Here is a 26,293-nt window from a genome sequence, read left to right on the forward strand (position 1 = left end):
TTCTACATCGGTGTTAGCAGGGGAGCTAACCAGTCAAAGCACAGTCACTAACTTGTCTGTTACCTCTCAATACCACATTAAGGTAAAGCCAAGAAATAAAGTTTTTAAAAAACACAGGTGTACAAACTTGTTCACTACTCTGAATCAGGCAAGAACTGTATGGGACCCTAACTGTAAACCAAAGGGACTGGTTTGTGATCATTTGAACATTCGTAGTCTGTGTAACAAACATGAACAAATGGAGCATCTTCTGACTGATTCTAATATAGACATCCTAGGTATCTCTGAGACATGGTTGAAATAATCATCACCTGAAGCCTTGGTAACAATGCCTAAATATGAAGTGTTTAGGAAGGATAGAGAAAGGGGAAAAGGCATGTGTGTGTGTGGGGGTATTACTCTTTGTAAAAGCAGGCTTAACATGTAAGCAGTTGGAACTGCCAACAGCTTTTGAATTTGATGATGTTGGTGTCGAAATCAAGTTGTCCAATGAAATTTCTTTTGTTTGTATTTGTGTTTCGCCCCCCAAATGCCAAGGCTGTGTTCTACGATGAGCTAAAGACAATGTTAAACTCACTTAACCCAAACAAAGAAATTAATTATCCTTGGTGATTTTAACATCAACTGGGATGACAAACAAGAAAGGAAAAAACTTAAACAAACAACAGAAAACTTTAGCCTCGAACAGTTGGTAGACAAACCAACCAGACTGACTTCTAAATCACACACAAGAGTAGACCTTTTGTTTACAAATAAGCCTGATAGAATTGCAAAGACATATAACTTTCTTACTGGCATTTCAGATCACAATTGTATATTTTTGTCCAGGAAGCTCACCAACTCAAGATTTTCAAGATTACTTAAAACCTCCTCTCCCACCTATGTTAATATGATACCAAAAAAACAATTGCAATGTACCATAGAAACAAGTAATGAATGTTTTAAGAAAATCAAAGACATAATATCTGCTTTTACTAGGAAGTTTAACTTCAGGGTCAAGAAAGGTCAAAAACAACTCCCATGGTTAGATTAAACCTGTAAAGATCTAATGAGATCTAGAGACATGCACCTTAAGCGCTATTTGAAAACTCGATTGCTTACAGATAGGTTAAAATTCACTCATTTGCGGAACAAAGTTACTCAAACCTTAAGGAAAGCCAAAGCCAATTTTTTTTATCTCAGTTATTGAGGATTCAAAGGGTAATGGGAAGAAAGTTTGGCAGACAATAAATAAATTACTTAGTAAAAATAGCAGTCCTACATATTTGTTTAATATGCGCTTTGAATGACATATCCTGATAAAAAATGACTCCAAGATTTCTCACAGTATTACTAGAGGTCAGGGTAATGCCATCCAGAGTAAGGATCTGGTTAGACACCATGTTTCTAAGATTTGTGGGGCCAAGTAAAATAACTTCAGTTTTATCTGAGTTTAAAAGCAGGAAATTAGAGGTCATCCATGTCTTTATGTCTGTAAGACAATCCTGCAGTTTAGCTAATTGGTGTGTGTCCTCTGGCTTCATGGATAGATAAAGCTGGGTATCATCTGCGTAACAATGAAAATTTAAGCAATACCGTCTAATAATACTGCCTAAGGGAAGCATGTATAAAATGAATAAAATTGGTCCTAGCACAGAACCTTGTGGAACTCCATAATTAACCTTAGTCTGTGACGAAGATTCCCCATTTACATGAACAAATTGTAATCTATTAGACAAATATGATTCAAACCACCGCAGCGCAGTGCCTTTAATACCTATGGCATGCTCTAATCTCTGTAATAAAATTTTATGGTCAACAGTATCAAAAGCAGCACTGAGGTCTAACAGAACAAGCACAGAGATGAGTCCACTGTCCGAGGCCATAAGAAGATCATTTGTAACCTTCACTAATGCTGTTTCTGTACTATGATGAATTCTAAAACCTGACTGAAACTCTTCAAATAGACCATTCCTCTGCAGATGATCAGTTAGCTGTTTTACAACTACCCTTTCAAGAATTTTTGAGAGAAAAGGAAGGTTGGAGATTGGCCTATAATTAGCTAAGATAGCTGGGTCAAGTGATGGCTTTTTAAGTAATGGTTTAATTACTGCCACCTTAAAAGCCTGTGGTACATAGCCAACTAACAAAGATAGATTGATCATATTTAAGATCGAAGCATTAAATAATGGTAGGGCTTCCTTGAGCAGCCTGGTAGGAATGGGGTCTAATAAAAATGTTGATGGTTTGGATGAAGTAACTAATGAAAATAACTCAGACAGAACAATCGGAGAGAAAGAGTCTAACCAAATACCGGCATCACTGAAAGCAGCAACATAAAGAAGGAATCATATCCTTAAACCTAGTTACAGCGCTTTCTGAAAGACTTCTAGTGTAATGAAACTTATTCCCCACTGCTGGGTAGTCCATCAGAGTAAATGTAAATGTTATTAAGAAATGATCAGACAGAAGGGAGTTTTCAGGGAATACTGTTATGTCTTCAATTTCCATACCATAAGTCAGAACAAGATCTAAGATATGATTAAAGTGGTGGGTGGACTCATTTACTTTTTGAGCAAAGCCAATAGAGTCTAATAATAGATTAAATGCAGTGTTGAGGCTGTCATTCTCAGCATCTGTGTGGATGTTAAAATCACCCACTATAATTATCTTATCTGAGCTAAGCACTAAGTCAGACAAATGGTCTGAAAATTCACAGAGAAACTCACAGTAACGACCAGGTGGACGATAGATAATAACAAATAAAACTGGTTTTTGGGACTTCCAATTTGGATGGACAAGACTAAGAGTCAAGCTTTCAAATGAATTAAAGCTCTGTCTGGGTTTTTGATTAATTAATAAGCTGGAATGGAAGATTGCTGCTAATCCTCCGCCTCGGACCGTGCTACGAGCATTCTGACAGTTAGTGTGACTCGGGGGTGTTGACTCATTTAAACTAACATATTCATCCTGCTGTAACCAGGTTTCTGTAAGGCAGAATAAATCAATATGTTGATCAATTATTATATCATTTACCAACAGGGACTTAGAAGAGAGAGACCTAATGTTTAATAGACCACATTTAACTGTTTTAGTCTGTGGTGCAGTTGAAGGTGCTATATTATTTTTTCTTTTTGAATTTTATGCTTAAATATATTTTTGCTGGTTATTGGTAGTCTGGGAGCAGGCACTGTCTCTACGGGGATGGGGTAATGAGGGGATGGCAGGGGGAGAGAAGCTGCAGAGAGGTGTGTAAGACTACAACTCTGCTTCCTGGTCCCAACCCTGGATAGTCACGGTTTGGAGGATTTAAGAAAATTGGCCAGATTTCTAGAAATGAGAGCTGCTCCATCTAAAGTGGGATGGATGCCGTCTCTCCTAACAAGACCAGGTTTTCCCCAGAAGCTTTGCCAATTATCTATGAAGCCCACCTCATTTTTTGGACACCACTCAGACAGCCAGCAATTCAAGGAGAACATGCGGCTAAACATGTCACTCCCGGTCTGATTGGGGAGGGGCCCAGAGAAAACTTCAGAGTCCGACATTGTTTTTGCAAAGTTACACACCGATTTAATGTTAATTTTAGTGACCTCCGATTGGCGTAACCGGGTGTCATTACTGCCGACGTGAATTACAATCTTACCAAATTTACGCTTAGCCTTAGCCAGCAGTTTCAAATTTCCTTCAATGTCGCCTGCTCTGGCCCCCGGAAGACAATTGACTATGGTTGCTGGTGTTGCTAACTTCACATTTCTCAAAACAGAGTCGCCAATAACCAGAGTTTGATCCTCGGCGGGTGTGTCGTCGAGTGGGGAAAAATGGTTAGAGATGTGAACGGGTTGGCGGTGTACACGGGGCTTCTGTTTAGGGCTACGCTTCCTCCTCACAGTCACCCAGTCAGCCTGATAATGCTCTGGAGAAAGATCCTAAAAAGTAGCGAATACTGTAAATGACTACTTTTTAAATAGTGTGCTCAATATAACAAATCAGTTTTCCCCCACCTCTATTGCACCTTGTGTTCTAAACTGTGACCAACCCATTTTTCAACTGGACAAAATAACTGAAGACGAAGCATTAAAAATTATTAAAGAATTTAAATGTTCCAAAGCTAAAGATGTATATGGTATGGATACCAACTTTATAAAAACACACGCTAATTCCTTAGTACAACCTATCACTCATTTGGTTAATTTGTCAAATCATCATAAAACAGTCCCAACAGCCTGGAAAGTTGCTTCAGTGGCTCCCATTTTTAAATCAGGCTGTAAAACTCAAGTAGCCATTTACAGGCCAATCAGTATTCTTCCAGTTATCTCCAAGGTAGCTGAAAAATGGGTTGGAAATCAGCTGATCAAACACCTTGATAAAGGCTTCACACCACTACATCAAATGCAGTTTGGGTTTTGGTCACACCACTCAACTGAAACAGCCAACTGTATGTTAACTGAAAAGGTTACGTGTTAATTGGATAAGTATTACTATGTAGGTGCAGTGTTTCTTGACTTCAGGAAAGCATTTGGCACCGTCAATCACAAAGTTTTGCTTAATAAACTCTCATACTTTAATTTCTCACCTGGTGCAATTCAGTGGTTTGAGTCGTATCTTTTAAATAGAACTCAGTGTGTTACAGTTGACGGAGTCAAAGCCTGCTTTCGTAGCTGCCCTGTAGGTGTCCCACAGGGGTCAGTCCTCGGACCCTTACTATTTTCATAATACATAAATGACCTTCCAGGGGTATGCTGTGATCTCAATACTAAAATGTATGCAGACAATGCAGTCATTTACACCTATGGTTCTACAACTAATATAATATCTTACAAATTTACCAATGTTTTAAACAAGGTACAAGACTGGCTTGATGACAATTGCCTGATGCTTAACACAACTAAAACAGTTTGTATGACATTCTCAAAAAGACCTGTAAAGAACAGTCTCAATCTATCGATAGGTGGAGACGTACTTGAAGCGGTATCCCATTTCTACCTTGGATTCATCTTGGACTCTAATCTTTCCTCTAATCTTTCCTTCAAAAAACATGTTAAAAAAGTTGTCAACACTGTAAAATTTAATCTTCAAAACTTTAAACAAATCAGGCTTTGTATTTCGACTGATGCTGCTAGATCGTACCTCCATTGTATGATCCTGTCTCATATTGAATACTGCTGCACAACATGGTCATTTGCTGGTATGACAGCACTAAAACCTTTAGAGTAACTTTATAAAAAAGCCATCACAGTGTTTGCTAAAAAGCCATATTCCACTCATTACTGTGAAATTCTGGAGAAATACCATCTTTAAAGATTTAACTTTATAATGTTTAAGTGTGCTTGTCTCATCTATAAAACTCTCCATGGCCTTGCCCCACCTCCTCTAGAGGAATTTATTAGACATAGAGATCCTAACCTCAGGACTCGGTCTGCTTCTACAGGGGACTGTGAGGTGCCCCTCAGTCGAACTGCCACAGGACAAAACACCATCTCTGTGAAGGGTTGTACAAACTGGAACAGCCTTCCAACAAGGATACGAGACAGTCCCACCCTGAGTGCTTTTAAAAATGAGCTTAAAAAAATGGCTCAAAAACAATCAAACCTGTCAACACAGGTCAATCAATCAATCAATTTTTTTTTTATATAGCGCCAAATCACAACAAACAGTTGCCCCAAGGCGCTTTATATTGTAAGGCAAGGCCATACAATAATGATGTAAAACCCCAACGGTCAAAACGACCCCCTGTGAGCAAGCACTTGGCTACAGTGGGAAGGAAAAACTCCCTTTTAACAGGAAGAAACCTCCAGCAGAACCAGGCTCAGGGAGGGGCAGTCTTCTGCTGGGACTGGTTGGGGCTGAGGGAGAGAACCAGGAAAAAGATATGCTGTGGAGGGGAGCAGAGATCGATCACTAATGATTAAATGCAGAGTGGTGCATACAGAGCAAAAAGAGAAAGAAACAGTGCATCATGGGAACCCCCCAGCAGTCTACGTCTATAGCAGCATAACTAAGGGATGGTTCAGGGTCACCTGATCCAGCCCTAACTATAAGCTTTAGCAAAAAGGAAAGTTTTAAGCCTAATCTTAAAAGTAGAGAGGGTGTCTGTCTCCCTGATCTGAATTGGGAGCTGGTTCCACAGGAGAGGAGCCTGAAAGCTGAAGGCTCTGCCTCCCATTCTACTCTTACAAACCCTAGGAACTACAAGTAAGCCTGCAGTCTGAGAGCGAAGCGCTCTACTGGGGTGATATGGTACTATGAGGTCCCTAAGATAAGATGGGACCTGATTATTCAAAACCTTATAAGTAAGAAGAAGAATTTTAAATTCTATTCTAGAATTAACAGGAAGCCAATGAAGAGAGGCCAATATGGGTGAGATATGCTCTCTCCTTCTAGTCCCCGTCAGCACTCTGGCTGCAGCATTTTGAATTAACTGAAGGCTTTTTAGGGAACTTTTAGGACAACCTGATAATAATGAATTACAATAGTCCAGCCTAGAGGAAATAAATGCATGAATTAGTTTTTCAGCATCACTCTGAGACAAGACCTTTCTGATTTTAGAGATATTGCGTAAATGCAAAAAAGCAGTCCTACATATTTGTTTAATATGCGCTTTGAATGACATATCCTGATCAAAAATGACTCCAAGATTTCTCACAGTATTACTAGAGGTCAGGGTAATGCCATCCAGAGTAAGGATCTGGTTAGACACCATGTTTCTAAGATTTGTGGGGCCAAGTACAATAACTTCAGTTTTATCTGAGTTTAAAAGCAGGAAATTAGAGGTCATCCATGTCTTTATGTCTGTAAGACAATCCTGCAGTTTAGCTAATTGGTGTGTGTCCTCTGGCTTCATGGATAGATAAAGCTGGGTATCATCTGCGTAACAATGAAATTTAAGCAATACCGTCTAATAATACTGCCTAAGGGAAGCATATATAAAGTGAATAAAATTGGTCCTAGCACAGAACCTTGTGGAACTCCATAATTAACTTTAGTCTGTGAAGAAGATTCCCCATTTACATGAACAAATTGTAATCTATTAGACAAATATGATTCAAACCACCGCAGCGCAGTGCCTTTAATACCTATGGCAGGTGAGATGTATTGTACATAATCTCATGTTTTGTTTTAATTTATTTATTGTAATTGTTTGTTGTTGTCTGTCTGAGGACTACAGATGGAAAGTAGCTTTTAGTTAAATCTGGCATATTTACACTAAGGCATGAAAATGTACAAAGTGTTCATTAATGTGCATTGTCATCAAATAAACAATAAATAAATAAGCAATTTTGAACTCCTATTTAAAGTCAATAAACAAAGCACCAGTGGAACACCAAAGTGTAAGTCCCTTTTCTGTTGTTTATAAATTAATAAAATATCAAATGACAAGGATCTATTTTAGCCATTATATAAAACAAACAATGAATGTTTTTTTCATTCTTTCAATAGAACAAATATTTAATTAGGTGAAAGATGGAACAGACCATCCAACTCGGTTTCACCTTGTTGAAAGAAACATTCCATCTTTCACCTCACAAAATATTTGTACCACTGAACTCATAAACATTTATTATTACCTCCACCAAGGAGGTTATGTTTTCGGTCAAGTTTGTTTGTTTGTTTCTTTGTCTGACTGTCTGTTTTTCAGCAGGATAACTCAAAAGGTTTTGAACGGATTTTCATAAAATTTTGTGGAGTGGTTGGAAATGACAAGAGGAACAAGTGATTAAATTTTAGTGGTGATCCGGATCACGATTCGGATCCAGGAATTTTTTAAAGGATTCTTCACCATTGCGGGATAGGGGGAATTTTGACATTCTAGTTTAACTCCACAAAAACAAGGCAGAAAGGCTTGAAAAAATTAGGGTGTAACATAGTCAAATGTTCTATCAAACAACAAAGTTTGGTGATGATCGGATCCAGATACCGGATCTGGTGATCCAGAATATGCAAAAATATAGGGAAAATAGAAAATGTGTCAGTGTGAGGTGACTAATGAAGCTAGAGATGCACAACTAACATCAAATTGTAGCTGAATCTGTATTGATTTAGTAAGGTGTCATCAGATTTGATGTAGCTTCAAATGTTATGGAGCTAGATCCAGAAGAAAACCGCCATTACCGAAAAATCGTTTTTATACAATAACTTTTGAACTAATAAAGACATGAAAGTGATTCCGATTTCTAGTGGTGTGTTCTCATGGTCAAGGATGTCAAATATAAAGGAAAGAAAAGCGTATGTATCATAGTTTTGGTTGTAACACTGAATTGTTGAATAGATCACTGTGCCAAGGAGGGAATCTCTTTAGGGTCAGTGACCCTATGGCCTTGTGTAGCACATGCAACACTTAAAAAATAGTTCTGTTTCAGAATTTACTGTTATTTGTTTAGAGAAGTGTTTCATAAATGTTAAAAAACATATTTTGCAGTTTAGTTGAATAATAAATTGAATTTTGTCTCATTTGTTTTTGTCTATAAGCACATGCAATATCAATATCAGTGCTCAGATGACAGTAGCTTCTGGGAGAGGTGCAAGTTGCAATAAACTGTGATGCCAAGCGCGAAGGATACATGCTATCCAGTCACAGCAGCTGAAACTTTTTTTTACTAGCAATCATCATTGTTAGACTTTTTTAGGTTTAATGATTCCACGGCGTGTAGATGTTATGGCATCAGTGACCCCATGGCCATGGTAGAGGTTTGCACTCTCTGAGTGCTTCTAGTTTGTATACTATGATAATGTCAAAATACCTGCCTATTAACAGCATGCTGTGCTCAAATACATACAGTACATACATACATACAGTACATATATATATATATATATATATATATATATATATATATATATATATATATATATATATATATATATATTAGGGGTGGGCAAACATAAAAAATCTTAATTGCATTAACTCAATGACTTTCTGTGATTAATCATGATTAATCGCATGGTATATGTGAAACCCAAAAATGAATTCAAAAGCTGCTTAAAAGCACTGTTTTATTTGAAAATGTAAATGAACACTGCATATATTTGAAAATGTAAATTTCAACTGAAACACACTAATGAAATCAAATATAAAACCACTGGCAGGTCATTTGTTATCCTGTTTCATATCAAAATAACAATATTCATGTCCATGACTAAATGTACTAAAACAAATACGTCACAGTTGTACACATACCACAATTTGATATGTGTACAATTGTGATGTATTTGTTTTAGTATATTTAGATTTTGTTGTGATTTGGCACTTTATAAGCCGATTTAAATTGAATTGAAATTGAACATTTTATTGAGTCTTAAAGTAAATAAATATGAATTTGGTCACTGGATCCTTAAACTTTGTACATAATAAACTCTACATGGTGAATCCTTGATCTCTGGACATAAATAGGAATAAACAAAATCTGTAGTTTTTGTCAAAAGCATTTCCTTTCAGACACTGGCATGAATGTGTTTTCATATATCTGAGCTGAGCTTACAGCTGCTGTGCTTCACTTCAGGATGTAATTTGAAAAGAAAATACAGCACGTTTCATTTTGGGAGGAAAAAAAAAACATTTTAGTCGATTGTAGTTTCTTGTCTGTATTACATTTGGAAAGAGGTGTCATTTATTTAAAGCGGCGATTCATTTTGAAGTTATTAATTCCGACCGGACTCTGTCTCAGCCGCGCAGCGTTTCGAGCTGTGTGAACGGAACGGAGGACGATTCTCGTTTCTTGACAGCAACAAGACAAGAGGCCCAGTTAGTGACTTTAATCCACACAAAAGTGACTGACGATATTTTAATGGCTTTGCGAGGGGTTAAGAAGCGGCGTGCCGTTTCTGAAGAGCAGTGAATCAAAGAACCAACGAGCTACTGGATCGAAGCATTGCTTCAATGGTTCATGGTTTCAAAGTGGAGCCACGCTGCAGAAATAGTTTATTACAGACCAAATCCTGAATATCCGACTTTATTTGTACGTCCGTATGACTCTGAAACTCGGAAAAATCCGTATAATTTACGGACTATAGGTTGACATGAAAACCACCGAAAAGCTGTGTACACCGCGGGGACACGTTCGGCTATTCGAGATTATTCAAGATTTTTTTTTTTTTTTTACCGATGACGAATGATGCGTAAAAAAAAATAAATAAATTGACCGATGCAGCTGCATCGGTCCAAACCGGTCTGGATCCGGGCCTGATCCTGTAGAACTTTGTACCGAAAATGTCCATTCAAAAGTTCGGCGTCTTTCTGCATTTTGTTTTGTTGTGCATTGCATAGCCTGTACTTTTCTCGATCCTCGTGTCGTTTTCTGTGTGAACTCAGCTATCAGCAGGAAGCAGCAGCATAAGCTCGCCCCCGACCGACGCTTTCAAAAGGCAACGAGCAACAGTCATAAAAGGCAAAAAAAAAAAAAAAAAAATGCAGCATTAAGGGGAGGAACAAAATTGTCGGCGATAATGACCTCAATAATTAACGCAACGTTAGCGCGTTAACGTTGTCCATATATATATATATATATATATATATATATATATATATATATATATATACAAGGTCTGTTAGAAAATTATCCGACCTTTTCATTTTTTGCAAAAACCATATGGATATATATATATATATATATATATATATATATATATATATATATATATATATATATATACGAGGGCTGTCAATAAAGTATAGGTCCTTTTTATTTTTTTCAAAAATGATATGGATTTCATTCATATGTTTTTACGTCAGACATGCTTGAACCCTCGTGCGCATGCGTGAGTTTTTCCACGCCTGTCAGTGACGTCATTCGCCTGTGAGCACTCCTTGTGGGAGGAGTCGTCCAGCCCCTCGTCGGAATTCCTTTGTCTGAGAAGTTGCTGAGAGACTGGCGCTTTGTATGATCAAAATTTTTTCTAAACCTGTGAGACACATCAAAGTGGACATGGTTCGAAAAATTAAGCTGGTTTTCGGTGAAAATTTTAATGGCTGATGAGAGATTTTGAGGTGATACTGTCGCTTTAAGGACTTCCCACAGAGCGAGACATCGCGCAGCACTCCCAGGCGCCGTCGTCAGCCTGTTTCAAGCTGAAAACCTCCACATTTCAGGCTCTATTGATCCAGGACGTCGTGAGAGAACAGAGAAGTTTCAGAAGAAGTCGGTTTCAGCATTTTATCCGGATATTCCACTGTTAAAGGAGATTTTTTTTTATTATTTATCACAAGACCTGGACATCAGCCATTTTCCGGCAGATTTCACTTTTAACAAGAGATTTTGTCATGGAAAGTCTAACACTCCGAAATGGAGGTGTTCCTTTGTCTCGCTTCATCAGCGAATCGGTCGTGACACGCGAAGCCTCCGCGCGACTTTCCATGACATTTACATTTTACACAATGTCCCAACTTCATTGGAATTGGGGTTGTTGTTGAATGATGCACAGAGACACTATCTGCAGCAAGAACATGTTGCAGGTCTTTGGAGCAGGTCTGTGGGTTGACTATGACTGTTTTCACCACCCTTCGCTTCAGCTTATCTGAGATTTTTCTTAGCCTGCCACTTCAGGCCTTAACTAGTACTGTGCCTGTGGTCTTCCATTTCCTCACTATGTTCCTCACAGTGGAAACTGACAGCTGAAATCTCTGAGATAGCTTTTTGTATACTTTTGTATACTGTTGTTTAGACGCTCCCATGTTGCCACTCATTGGGAGAGATGCAAAGAGGGGAAACATTTGAAAATGGCCACCTTAAATACCCTTTCTCATGATTGGATTCACCTGTGTAAGGAAGTCAAGGGTCAATGAGCTTATCAACCCAATTTTGTGTTCCAATAATTAGTGCTAAATGTATTCAAATCAATAAAATGACAAGGGTGCCCAAATTTACAGTGCTGTGAAAAGTGTTTGCCCCCTTGACCCTTTACATGTTAGATTTTTATTAGGACATCAAAAAACATAACAAAAATTCACGCCTTGTATCTTAGAATTTCCAAAATCATGCTCTTTAAACTCACAGTGAAAGTAAATCTCTACAGTTTGATATAAATTAATTAAAAATCTAAAAGCCAAAATGATGGTGTGAATAAGTAAGTGCCCCCTTTAGTATAGCACATGTAAACCATCACCATACAGTTTTCTTCGGACAAGTCAGGGGATGGATACGTGCTGCTGCTCTCCTCTCTCCTTTCTCTTCTCTCCCTCTCCTGCACAGGTGGCGTGCCGCAGGCTGATCGACACACCTGATTCCCATCTAATCAGCTCCAGCATATGAACTCCGGCTCCTCTTTCCATCTTCGCCAGAAACTCTGAAAACCTTCCATGGTAAGACTGGTCATTTTTGCTTTGCTTGCATATCTTTTCTCTCGGTGTTTCCACACACCGGCCTGACAGAGCCACAGCTTATCACTGAAGCAACCTGCTCGCTACCAAGACTCATGTGCAGCCTGTTACGGAGCTCCCACGCTCCACCTCAGCCAAGTTAAGTGTTTGCTCTCCTTTTGCTCATATGAGCTGCTGCTCACTGAACACTGCCTGGAATAATCATACGAACTGAACTGTGAACTTCTCCTGATAAGAACTACTAGAAGAAACTGAAATGAATCATTCTGTCTAACTGCCTGCATATCTGGACCAATTGTGATAGTTTATCACTGATTGACTGTGTGAACCACTTCTGGAAGTGACTGGCTCAGCACTCACCCATCTGTGTCTCTTCCCCACCCTCGTCAACAGCTTGTGGTGGCCACCCGGCTCTGAACCCACCACACCAGAACCGAAGTTGCCGGGACTGCGGATACCCTGGTTCCACCGCTGTGCGGGCCCGTCTCCACTCGGCTAGACTAAGCCCCTGCATATCATTTTCCTCTGTATATTAATCCATTGTAAAATAAATCCATTTTCTAACATCCATTTTATGCTCCCTGCTTTTGGGTTCGTCCTCCATGCTCGTCTGAACCGTAACAGGAGTTTCTGGCCACATCATGGACCCAGCGGGGGCAGACCGGATGCAGCAAGCATTGAATATCCACGGGGAGTTCCTTGGAAAGCTGCAGCAAGTGGTGGACTCCATCGCCGAACACGTGAACTCATTAACAAATCACGTCAAACATTCAGACACACGTCTAACAAACCTCTCCACACAGCTCACACAGCTCTCAGTCACACACACTTCTGATCCGTGCGCTGCCACTCCGGTTCAGCTCGTCACCTCCACACATTCCGTTCTGGTTGCTGCGACTTCTCCAGAACCGTTCATTTGTCATTCAGAACCATATTTGGGATGTGTAGAGATGTGCGCCGCTTTTCTTATGCAGTGCTCATTGGTTTTTAGTCAGCGTCCTTCTCAGTACTGCTCTACTGAAAGTAAAGTAGAATATATAATGAATTTGCTCCGGGGAGATGCGCGCTCCTGGGCCACCACGCTCTGGAGTCCTTCACAAAAGAACTCCGGCTGGTGTTTGATCATCCCTCCAGGAGGGACTCCGTCTCCCGACAGCTGTTTATGTTAAGACAAGGCCAGCGCAGTGTCATGGAGTTCGCAATGGGTTTCAGAATCCTGGCAGCTGAATCTGACTGGAACGACACCGCATTATGAAGCACGTTTCTAAACAGCCTGAGTGAAGCCATAAAGCACAAACTGGCCGTCTGGGATGATCCCGGGGATCTGGACGCGTTTATTTTATTAAGTATCCGGTTAGACAACCGCATCAGAGAGCGCCGCTGGGACTTTTCCGCTCGCCCCTCCCCTCGGCATACACCAGGTCTGCATCGACCAAGCTCCATCGAGTTGTCCTCTGAAACGCCAGCTCCCCCTGCTGGTGAGCCGGCTGGCTGTCCAGGTACACTCACCCGCCATCCGGACCCCGGGGGTGGTCCACCCGACCGAATGTTTGTTCCTCCTGAAGCCCGTTCTCAAGTCCTTCAGTTCTGCCATTCCTCTCGGTTGGCCTGCCACCCCGGGGTCACCCGGACTCTGGACCTCCTAATGCTGCCGCTTCTGGTGGCCCTCGGCTCGGTTTGCGCCTGAGGGAAGACATCACTCCAACCTCCAGCTGGGCTGTTGCTACCTCTACCTATTCCTGGACGCCCATGGTCACACATCGGGATGGACTTTGTCACCGGCCTTCCCCCATCCCAGGGTAATACAGTCATCCTCACAATTGTGGATCGCTTCTCCAAGGCAGCCCACTTCGTGCCCCTGCTGAAGATACCATCCGCACAGGAGACCGCCGACCTTCTGGTCCTCCACGTTGTCGGGCTGCATGGCATCCCCCTGGACATGTTTCTGTGCTGCTCTTGGGGCCTCGGTCAGCCTGTCATCTGGGTTTCATCCTCAAACCAACAGACAGGCAGAGCGGGCCAACCAAGACCTAGAGACCACTTTACTAGAATTTTTGTTTTGTTTTTTTGATGTCCTAATAAAAATCTAACATGCAAAAGGTCAAGGGGACCAACACTTTTTCACAGCACTGTATGCATCTGCCTAATTTTGTTTAAATAATTATTGCACACTTTCTGTAAATACTAGAAATTTCATTTGACTTCTCAAATATCAGTGTGTCCGTCTGCTATATGATATATTTAACTAAAATTTCTGATCTGGACAACCAATGATTTATAAAGGAAAATCATGAAAATTATCAGGGGCTCCCAAATTTGCATACAACTGTATATTAGATCACAACCTGCTCACTGGAGCCCTTATTTTCAAAGTTCACATGGTACTCAGGTCAGGTAGCAGCATCACACTTTACTTACTACATATTCCAGGCTGGTGAGGGTGGACTTTAATTAGAATCTGAACAGGCCAGTGCGCACTGCATGCAAGTAAAGCTGTGCATTTTTTTCACTTAAAATGTACCTGCTGTGTACAGCATGCGGACTGTCAATATGCCTCCCAAGAAGCAGGGGGTGTTAGGCCGTAAAACCCCAAGGGCTAAATGGATGAAATATAATAGAGCTGGGAAACATCTGCAGAGACACTAAGAACATTATATATCCCACAGCATTGCCGTGATATGACCTGCTGTCACCTTTTATCATCACTCACTTGAGTCGCATGAATGTCACAAATTGCTCTATGAAAATTAATGATGACAACAGACACAATGCAATGCAACTTAATACACCTTAAGTAAAGTGACATGAATTATACACTGACATGGCTACAATTCTTCTCTGTTACCCGTGCTATACGTAGTATAGCAATAAAAATAGACTTCTCAGTTTATACACAATATTGTTCTGAACTTATTGAATTCATAGCATATTGAATTCATGCCAATGTTTACAATGGCTTTTTTGTCATATTCTAAAAGAAGGTCTCCCAGAAAAATGCATTAGTTTTCACCCAAAGTGGACACCAGTCAAGCAGCCTATTATCCTGAACAGATATTTTATTCTGTTTTTGTTTCTTCTTTCTGCTGGTTTGGGAGCTGGGGATGGATCTGTGACCTGTCGTGGTGATTGCCAATCAGAACCCAGGGCAGTTCTCTTGAGTCATGGATGATGCTTTAGAAACCCCTCCCACAACAGTACCCCTCCCAGCTTTGACTGACCTGGCAGGAGTCGCACGCTCCAGTATATGCGCAGGCAATGCTCTTCTCTGCGAAAGCCACGCTGGCACTTGCAAGTGAGCAGAGTGTGGTGTTTGGCCAGCAGAGCATCCTGTCTCTCCAGGCACTCGGCCGCTGCCTGCTCCCCCAGAGGAGACACCGCAGCGTCGGCCGCACATAGTTCCAGGCCCCTGTACAGGGCTTCACACTGAAGGTCGGTGGAACACTCACGATGGGCTTCGACACAGTCAGTGTGCGAGGCAGGGAAGCTGAAAGCTGAGGAGGGCAGCACGCCTGAGAAAGAACAAAAGAGATGAAGGGACACATATTTAGGCAGGAACTGTAGAAATACAAGCATGGTGAGAAGAAGAAGTAAGTCATACACAGGCCCTGAGGCTCATTGCTGCCGGTGGGTATCGGAGACTAAATTGTCGTGAATGCAGTAGCAGAAATGGTTCTTATGGCATTTATCAAAGCACAAAATGGTATCTGTAGCATTTTGGTCAAATACAAAGACCCAAATGCACGATACTCAAACTCAAACCATATGAAGGGACGTTGCTAAAAAATCAGAGGTGGATCATGTGTAACGGTGCAGAGATGATACACAAATCCATTACTTCCAATAATAGTGAATCAATGGTACATTTCTCCTGAAAATGAAAATTTGGATGACTAAATAAAGGCATATAATGTGCCAGTATCACAAATGATCCTCACGGGAACCTTGTCACTACCTGCTCAAAGTACCACACAGAAAACAGTAATGAAAGGTAAATAGGGTTTTTCAAACACAAATGGCTAAATCATCCCATGTAGGCCCTGAGGCCTGCTGGAGAACATACTTATCTCCAGACTCCATAGCATGAAGCAAGTAAGAGTGGCTTCGGAGGGGACATCAGTCTGACACAGGTTACTTCCCCAGCCAAGGATGAGTGGACGGGACTGACATGATGTAGAACAAGTGTCTTTTCTTTGGACAGAGTGCCATCTGCTCTACACTATATAAGCCACCGTGCCGCCCCTTAAATGTATCATTCATCATGTATTTCTTTTTTGCCAGCATTACATTCTGGTTACATGTCAACTGCATTTCATTGGACCTGGACCTGTACTCTCTCTGCACAATAACAATAAAGTTGACTCTAATCTAATCTACAATTCTATTTGGATTTACTGTATTTTCAGATTCAGGACAGATGTCCAGGGGTGTGTTCTGGCTCCTACATGGTTCATTGCTTGCACAGAGTAGGCGGACTGAGTTGTGAAAACCAGTGACTTGGGTGCTTTTGTTGAAGAGGAAAAGTTTACAGATCTTGACTTGAAGATACTGTGATCTTTGTGGAATCAGTAGATGCTCTGATAGCAGCACTTGAAAAGCTGAGTGAGGAATCAGAGTGTCTGGGTTTGCAACTGTCCTGGATGAAGACTAGGTTTCAGGCTTTTAAGTACTTCTTGGACCCTGTCATCAGAAGAGTATCTGTATGTGGTGAAAGAGTTGAACTTGTGGAGCTCTTCACTTATCTCAGCAGTGACGTTCATGTCTCTGGGTCCTCTGTCTTTGACAGACACCTGGGAAGAGCTTGTGGTGTCATGAGGTTGTTGATCAGTGGTGTTTGGTGATGAAGACATCTTTGCAGAAGAACAAAGATCCAAGTCTTTAGGGTCCTGGTGCTGCCAGTCTTAGGCTAGTATCTGACTGAGGCACGACTGGTAGAGAGTAGGCAGAGACACAAAGTTGTACAAAAATAGGCAAAAATTTAATAACTTTGTCATGTGGAATGTCACTGATTTGGTCCTCCCTACACATGCAGATGTGGCTGCTGACTGTCCGCTGAATGCTGTCCAGAGTGGCAGTGAAAATATGGCCACAAATCTGAATCAGTCCGCACACATACCGCGCGAGAGACACTGACATGGTATGCGGCACACACGCAAAAGTTAAGTGGCACTGGCACAGACTTTTTGGTGCACAGATTTGTGCGTGAATAACACGTGGCACTCTCATGGATGCCGAGTGTCGCTAACGTGGCTGAGATGAAGACACTTTTGTGCACAGAGTGCTCAGGACAGATGTGGACTATTACACTTATTATGTGACAGAGGCTGTGAAACTCCTCCGACTGTAGGCAGAAAAAGCACTGAAATAATAATAAAATTAAATAAATTATAAAATCTAAATAAATAGCAGGGGTGGTGGCCAAGTGGTTAATGCGCTTGGTTTCAGTTCAGAAGGCTCCGGGTTCAAATCCCACCCCTGCCACATTTCTCCATGTAATGTGGAGTTGTCAGGAAGGGCATCCGGCGTAAAACCTGTGCCAATTCAACATGCAGATCGACCTTGGATTTGCTGTGGCGACCCCGAGTGCAAACAAGGGAGCAGCCGAAGGGACTTACTATAAAATCCAAATAAATAATAATTAAGAAACAACAAAAAACACATGGAAAGCCACTCACAGACTTGTGGAATGATGTCCAGCAGCTGGTGCACGTCAGTAGTTGGTGACTGTCCTCTCCTCATGCAAATGACCGGTCGAGCACCAGGATTTGTTTGAAGTGCTGTTGGTTGCGCACGCGCGCTCTGTGATCCTCTGACAAAAATAGAATAAAAAAATAAAGCCGTAGCCCTGGTGTAGTCTTCAACCCAGCACAGGTGATGTTCAGCGCAGTGTTCATGCAGGATCTGAGCCTTAAACTTAATGAAAAAAAAATAAATAAATAAAGGTGGAGTCCTGGGTTAGTCCTTCTTCCTTGCTCAGGTGACGTCCAGTACGCAGTCCGTGCGTGCACGACTGGTAGCCGACAGCCAGCTGCATTACACTTAATTTCCACTTCTGTCCTCAGAAACATAAATAAATGAATAAATAATAAATCCAGTTTGTGCAGCTCGTCTGTGGCCGGGCAGGACATGTCCAGGCCACTCATGCACGAGCACGGCAGATGTGTGCCAGCCTGCTGCAGAGCAGAATGGCTGGAAGCTGCCGGGCCTGTTTGGTCGCTTCCAGAAGTGCTTTCCTTCTATGATCATATAAAAGGAAGTGTTTGACAACCCCTCATAAGCTGTGCACGCTCTGAGTTGCAGAGACTATCAATCAATCAATCAATTTTTTTTTTATATAGCGCCAAATCACAACAAACAGTTGCCCCAAGGCGCTTTATATTGTAAGGCAAGGCCATACAATAATGATGTAAAACCCCAACGGTCAAAACGACCCCCTGTGAGCAAGCACTTGGCTACAGTGGGAAGGAAAAACTCCCTTTTAACAGGAAGAAACCTCCAGCAGAACCAGGCTCAGGGAGGGGCAGTCTTCTGCTGGGACTGGTTGGGGCTGAGGGAGAGAACCAGGAAAAAGACATGCTGTGGAGGGGAGCAGAGATCGATCACTAATGATTAAATGCAGAGTGGTGCATACAGAGCAAAAAGAGAAAGAAACAGTGCATCATGGGAACCCCCCAGCAGTCTAAGTCTATAGCAGCATAACTAAGGGATGGTTCAGGGTCACCTGATCCAGCCCTAACTATAAGCTTTAGCAAAAAGGAAAGTTTTAAGCCTAATCTTAAAAGTAGAGAGGGTGTCTGTCTCCCTGATCTGAATTGGGAGCTGGTTCCACAGGAGAGGAGCCTGAAAGCTGAAGGCTCTGCCTCCCATTCTACTCTTACAAACCCTAGGAACTACAAGTAAGCCTGCAGTCTGAGAGCGAAGCGCTCTATTGGGGTGATATGGTACTACGAGGTCCCTAAGATAAGATGGGACCTGATTATTCAAAACCTTATAAGTAAGAAGAAGAATTTTAAATTCTATTCTAGAATTAACAGGAAGCCAATGAAGAGAGGCCAATATGGGTGAGATATGCTCTCTCCTTCTAGTCCCCGTCAGCACTCTAGCTGCAGCATTTTGAATTAACTGAAGGCTTTTTAGGGAACTTTTAGGACAACCTGATAATAATGAATTACAATAGTCCAGCCTAGAGGAAATAAATGCATGAATTAGTTTTTCAGCATCACTCTGAGACAAGACCTTTCTGATTTTAGAGATATTGCGTAAATGCAAAAAAGCAGTCCTACATATTTGTTTAATATGCGCTTTGAATGACATATCCTGATCAAAAATGACTCCAAGATTTCTCACAGTATTACTAGAGGTCAGGGTAATGCCATCCAGAGTAAGGATCTGGTTAGACACCATGTTTCTAAGATTTGTGGGGCCAAGTACAATAACTTCAGTTTTATCTGAGTTTAAAAGCAGGAAATTAGAGGTCATCCATGTCTTTATGTCTGTAAGACAATCCTGCAGTTTAGCTAATTGGTGTGTGTCCTCTGGCTTCATGGATAGATAAAGCTGGGTATCATCTGCGTAACAATGAAAATTTAAGCAATACCGTCTAATAATACTGCCTAAGGGAAGCATATATAAAGTGAATAAAATTGGTCCTAGCACAGAACCTTGTGGAACTCCATAATTAACTTTAGTCTGTGAAGAAGATTCCCCATTTACATGAACAAATTGTAATCTATTAGACAAATATGATTCAAACCACCGCAGCGCAGTGCCTTTAATACCTATGGCATGCTCTAATCTCTGTAATAAAATTTTATGGTCAACAGTATCAAAAGCAGCACTGAGGTCTAACAGAACAAGCACAGAGATGAGTCCACTGTCCGAGGCCATAAGAAGATCATTTGTAACCTTCACTAATGCTGTTTCTGTACTATGATGAATTCTAAAACCTGACTGAAACTCTTCAAATAGACCATTCCTCTGCAGATGATCAGTTAGCTGTTTTACAACTACCCTTTCAAGAATTTTTGAGAGAAAAGGAAGGTTGGAGATTGGCCTATAATTAGCTAAGATAGCTGGGTCAAGTGATGGCTTTTTAAGTAATGGTTTAATTACTGCCACCTTAAAAGCCTGTGGTACATAGCCAACTAACAAAGATAGATTGATCATATTTAAGATCGAAGCATTAAATAATGGTAGGGCTTCCTTGAGCAGCCTGGTAGGAATGGGGTCTAATAAACATGTTGATGGTTTGGATGAAGTAACTAATGAAAATAACTCAGACAGAACAATCGGAGAGAAAGAGTCTAACCAAATACCGGCATCACTGAAAGCAGCCAAAGATAACGATACGTCTTTGGGATGGTTATGAGTAATTTTTTCTCTAATAGTTAAAATTTTGTTAGCAAAGAAAGTCATGAACTCATTACTAGTTAAAGTTAATGGAATACTCAGCTCAATAGAGCTCTGACTCTTTGTCAGCCTGGCTACAGTGCTGAAAAGAAACCTGGGGTTGTTCTTATTTCTTCAATTAGTGATGAGTAGAAAGATGTCCTAGCTTTACGGAGGGCTTTTTTATAGAGCAACAGACTCTTTTTCCAGGCTAAGTGAAGATCTTCTAAATTAGTGAGACGCCATTTCCTCTCCAACTTACGGGTTATCTGCTTTAAGCTACGAGTTTGAGAGTTATACCATGGAGTCAGACACTTCTGATTTAAAGCTCTCTTTTTCAGAGGAGCTATAGCATCCAAAGTTGTCTTCAATGAGGATGTAAAACTATTGACGAGATACTCTATCTCCCTTACAGAGTTTAGGTAGCTACTCTGCACTGTGTTGTTATATGGCATTAGAGAACATAAAGAAGGAATCATATCCTTAAACCTAGTTACAGCGCTTTCTGAAAGACTTCTAGTGTAATGAAACTTATTCCCTACTGCTGGGTAGTCCATCAGAGTAAATGTAAATGTTATTAAAAAATGATCAGACAGAAGGGAGTTTTCAGGGAATACTGTTAAGTCTTCTATTTCCATACCATAAGTCAGAACAAGATCTAAGATATGATTAAAGTGGTGGGTGGACTCATTTACTTTTTGAGCAAAGCCAATAGAGTCTAATAATAGATTAAATGCAGTGTTGAGGCTGTCATTCTCAGCATCTGTGTGGATGTTAAAATCGCCCACTATAATTATCTTATCTGAGCTAAGCACTAAGTCAGACAAAAGGTCTGAAAATTCACAGAGAAACTCACAGTAACGACCAGGTGGACGATAGATAATAACAAATAAAACTGGTTTTTGGGACTTCCAATTTGGATGGACAAGACTAAGAGACAAGCTTTCAAATGAATTAAAGCTCTGTCTGGGTTTTTGATTAATTAATAAGCTGGAATGGAAGATTGCTGCTAATCCACCGCCCCGGCCCGTGCTACGAGCATTCTGACAGTTAGTGTGACTCGGGGGTGTTGACTCATTTAAACTAACATATTCATCCTGCTGTAACCAGGTTTCTGTTAGGCAGAATAAATCAATATGTTGATCAATTATTATATCATTTACCAACAGGGACTTAGAAGAGAGAGACCTAATGTTTAATAGACCACATTTAACTGTTTTAGTCTGTGGTGCAGTTGAAGGTGCTATATTATTTTTTCTTTTGAATTTTTATGCTTAAATAGATTTTTGCTGGTTATTGGTAGTCTGGGAGCAGGCACCGTCTCTACGGGGATGGGGTAATGAGGGGATGGCAGGGGGAGAGAAGCTGCAGAGAGGTGTGTAAGACTACAACTCTGCTTCCTGGTCCCAACCCTGGATAGTCACGGTTTGGAGGATTTAAGAAAATTAGCCAGATTTCTAGAAATGAGAGCTGCTCCATCCAAAGTGGGATGGATGCCGTCTCTCCTAACAAGACCAGGTTTTCCCCAGAAGCTTTGCCAATTATCTATGAAGCCCACCTCATTTTTTGGACACCACTCAGACAGCCAGCAATTCAAGGAGAACATGCGGCTAAACATGTCACTCCCGGTCTGATTGGGGAGGGGCCCAGAGAAAACTACAGAGTCCGACATTGTTTTTGCAAAGTTACACACCGATTTAATGTTAATTTTAGTGACCTCCGATTGGCGTAACCGGGTGTCATTACTGCCGACGTGAATTACAATCTTACCAAATTTACGCTTAGCCTTAACCAGCAGTTTCAAATTTCCTTCAATGTCGCCTGCTCTGGCCCCCGGAAGACAATTGACTATGGTTGCTGGTGTCGCTAACTTCACATTTCTCAAAACAGAGTCGCCAATAACCAGAGTTTGATCCTCGGCGGGTGTGTCGTCGAGTGGGGAAAAAACGGTTAGAAATGTGAACGGGTTGGCGGTGTACACGGGGCTTCTGTTTAGGGCTACGCTTCCTCCTCACAGTCACCCAGTCAGCCTGCTTTCCCGGCTGCTCGGGATCTGCCAGGGGGGAACTAACGGCGGCTAAGCTACCTTGGTCCGCACCGACTACAGGGGCCTGGCTAGCTGTAGAATTTTCCACGGTGCGGAGCCGAGTCTCCAATTCGCCCAGCCTGGCCTCCAAAGCTACGAATAAGCTACACTTATTACAAGTACCATTACTGCTAAAGGAGGCCGAGGAATAACTAAACATTTCACACCCAGAGCAGAAAAGTGCGGGAGAGACAGGAGAAGCCGCCATGCTAAATCGGCTAAGAGCTAGTAGCTACGCTAAGCTAGCGGATTCCTAAAAACACGCAAAGTGAATAATGTGTAAATAATTTAGAGGTGATTCAGCAGAAGGAGTGCTTTAGTTAAGGCACGTAAAGATTACACTGGGAAACAAATCGTAATCTAGATAACTAGATCAATCTAACTGCGCAGATTAAACAGCTAACAGATACAGAAAAACACCGCTGTGCTCCGGAACAGGAAGTGATACAATACCGCAGTGAGAGCCAACCACCAGTAGAGGCAACTATGCGGTGAGAGCTATGAGGCGCTGGCCCCTGATGATTTAGCAAGGGAGTTCATCGTGCAAAGTTTTTAGTTTGTTCAAAAATCAAGCGATGCATCGGCGCCCCCCTGTGACTCAGGTGAGGGGACAATGAACAACTGCCAGCATCGCAATTGTGTGAATTTCCTCACAGATGCCGTTGGCAGGCTGTCACAGCCCTGTGACATACTCACCTTACTGCCTGGCAATGAGACTTGGAAGATAACCATTGAACTAAGGTGATGACTGGATGTCAGTCAGTTTGAAGGATCCTCTGGAATAACTTTGTCAAACAAGCATTTACCTCGGGACACTAAGATGAGGAGAATCACTTGCATTGTGAGGGGAGCATTAGTTTGAACATTCTGTCCATCTGGTGTGTTTCTCTGTGCATGATCCAGTGTGCACGTGCCTGAGTGTTGAGAACCACAGTAGCTGGAGAAGACCAAGGCAGTGGCAGATAGATGGTTATTTTAGAGATAAGGTGACAGACTGGTTCCACAGTCTCGTGGATGCGGTGAAGCACAGCACCAGCCAATGCGCCCAGATTTGACTTGATGTGGAGAGAGTTGGGTTGTTGTTGCTTTCTGTTACCCTGCATGTTAGCAAAGTGGCAAGACCGGACCAGAGTGTATCTGTGGACAAGATGGTCCATAAACCATTTTTTGTACATCTCAACAACTGAGAAGCCCAGATGGATTATCGAAAGCACAGATTCATCAGTAAAATATTTATAATGAAGTCAGAGGACGACGTCATACATAGTTATACTGTGACACAGGGTGTCATCTGGAGAGTTTTTACAACCATACAAAAAAAAAACCAAAACAGAAACTTCTTCCTAAACAACTCATGTGGTTTGCTGGTAAACTCCAGCAGCTGAAACATACGGGGGTGAGGTGGGTGGAGGGGGGTGAGGACAACAGAAACATCACACGGCAACAAAATCTCAGAGATGGAAAAGGAAGATGTGAGGGTGAAGGAGTGCAACAACGTGAACCTTGATAGGTTGTTCACATGCACAGCATGAGGCACAATCAGCGTGCACTGCTGAAAATGATGTTCTCCAATCACACAGATGGGCGTGTACACGTGCACGCACACACACACACACACACACACACACACACATGCACGTCTGTCCTGAGTGAACCTTTTATGTGGACGTCATGCTGGGAGGGAGTCTGGGAAACACAGAAGCTATCATTATTACCAAAGCACAATACTGCACAAACATGGAGGGGGCCAAGCAATCTGTCCAAACACACACACACACACACACACACACACACACACACACACACACACACACACACACACACACACACACACACACACACACACACACACACACCAAGAGCAGCTTAACATTCAGTTCACTGAAACACTGAAAAAGGCCAAACTCATCCACAGACCAACACCAAAGACAGAGCCCTGCAAATGTCCACTAACAACACCACAGATAGAGTCCTATTAACAAAAACAAATTCATCATATGATGGCACCTAAAACAGCTCTCACGCAAATTGCACTGTAATATTGTCATGTGATGTACCTGGATGACATTCGGACGATTCCGCCCACAGCTGGCATGGCTCAGCTCAAAATTGACTGGCACACTCCTGACTGACTGGCTTCATGCTGGAATGCCCCTCTTGCCAGGAAGCCCAGCGTGGTCAGCACCTGTGTGGGCACATACAACTCCTCGCTCCTTGCTGTATTACACTCTGGGCCAACCACAGTTCTACGTGCAACTCCAGTAACAGTGGCCTTGGTAATCAGAATTGGCGTATGAGCCAATTATCGTCATTTGCAAGTAAATCCCCATGATCCCTGAATACATGCTTACGTGGGATTGCACCATTTGCAAGGCTCTCTAAAAACACTAACACAGCCATTGTTAGTGCCATTTTACTCGTCACTTTGTGCATGCTTTTATATACATCCATATAATTGCAAACACGTTGTGCTGTCTTGGTCTGCTCTCTCGCCCCTCCCCTCCTGCGTCTTCCAGACACCACATCACAGAGCATCAGCAGCATCTGTATTTATACCCTGGCTTTTCCACTCATCAGACACCAGAAACTTAGTTTATCTGCAGGGTACCTGGCCTTTGCTCTTATTCCCCTGCTGACCATCAGCTCTGTTGTAACCGCCTGGTCCTGTTCAACCGTTCATGGTTCCACGCTATAAACTCTCTGACCCTGTTTACATCCTGGATTGCAATCCTGCTCTGAGCTTCAGTCGTGCCTCTGCTCTCCAGTGCCTGCTTCAGCGACGACCACCATTGCACTATTCATTATTTATAATAAATTGACATTCCTTTTATCACAATCTGTTCTTTGCCATTTGGGTCCTAATTCTCACACTCTGGGTTTTCAGCCATAACAGGAGTTTCTGGTCACCCATGGACCCAGCAGGAGCAGACTTGCTTTGTAAGGCCCTCAGCTCACAGGGAGCCTTACTTGGACAACATCAGCAATAACTAGCCACTCTGACTGATCAGCAACAAGCTCTGGCCATGCAAGTATCACAGCTTTGCAAACAGCTGTCCTCACTCACTGATAGATTAGCTACTAGCTTAGCTCCTCTAGCCACACCTAGCTCACCAGTAAGCCCGCCCCCCCACTGTAATACCTCCAGTTCAGGAACCATTCATTTGTACCACTAGCCTTATTCGAGTTTGGTAGCTAAACGTGTTCTAGTTTTATGTTATAATGTTCTTTGGTTTTGCACAAAGACCCTAGAGGTGTTCATCTGACAAAAACAAGACAGCTTACCTTATTAGCATGGCCTTATGGTCCCAGCAGTCAGTGGTTCTTTCCTCATATTCGGCTTTTGAATAAGAATTTAGGATGGTTTTCTTGTCGGCAGAGTTGGGCTGAAACGCTGTCACACTATGGAGCGCATTTGTTGACAGACTTACTGAAACGCAAAACTATGAACTGGCAGTCGGGATGAACCGAATTCCTCAGACCAGCTCATTTCTCTGGCTATTAAATTAGATAACCGGTTGTGGGAGTGAGGCCGA

At 41.9% G+C, this 26,293-nt stretch overlaps 1 protein-coding gene across 1 annotated transcript in view; it reads right to left on the bottom strand.

Annotated features, from left to right (window-relative positions):
• LOC117519738 (GDNF family receptor alpha-4-like) overlaps positions 1 to 15,862 on the bottom strand; it is a 244,007-nt gene extending 228,145 nt beyond the window's left edge. Inside the window, exon 1 of the mRNA XM_034180984.1 lies at positions 15,508 to 15,862. Coding sequence (XP_034036875.1) covers positions 15,508 to 15,862 — 355 coding nt within the window. The remainder of the gene's footprint in view (positions 1 to 15,507) is intronic.
• Positions 15,863 to 26,293: the final 10,431 nt, after the last annotated feature.

Source organism: Thalassophryne amazonica, chromosome 11, assembly GCF_902500255.1.
Source record: "Thalassophryne amazonica chromosome 11, fThaAma1.1, whole genome shotgun sequence".
NCBI lineage: Eukaryota > Metazoa > Chordata > Actinopteri > Batrachoidiformes > Batrachoididae > Thalassophryne > Thalassophryne amazonica.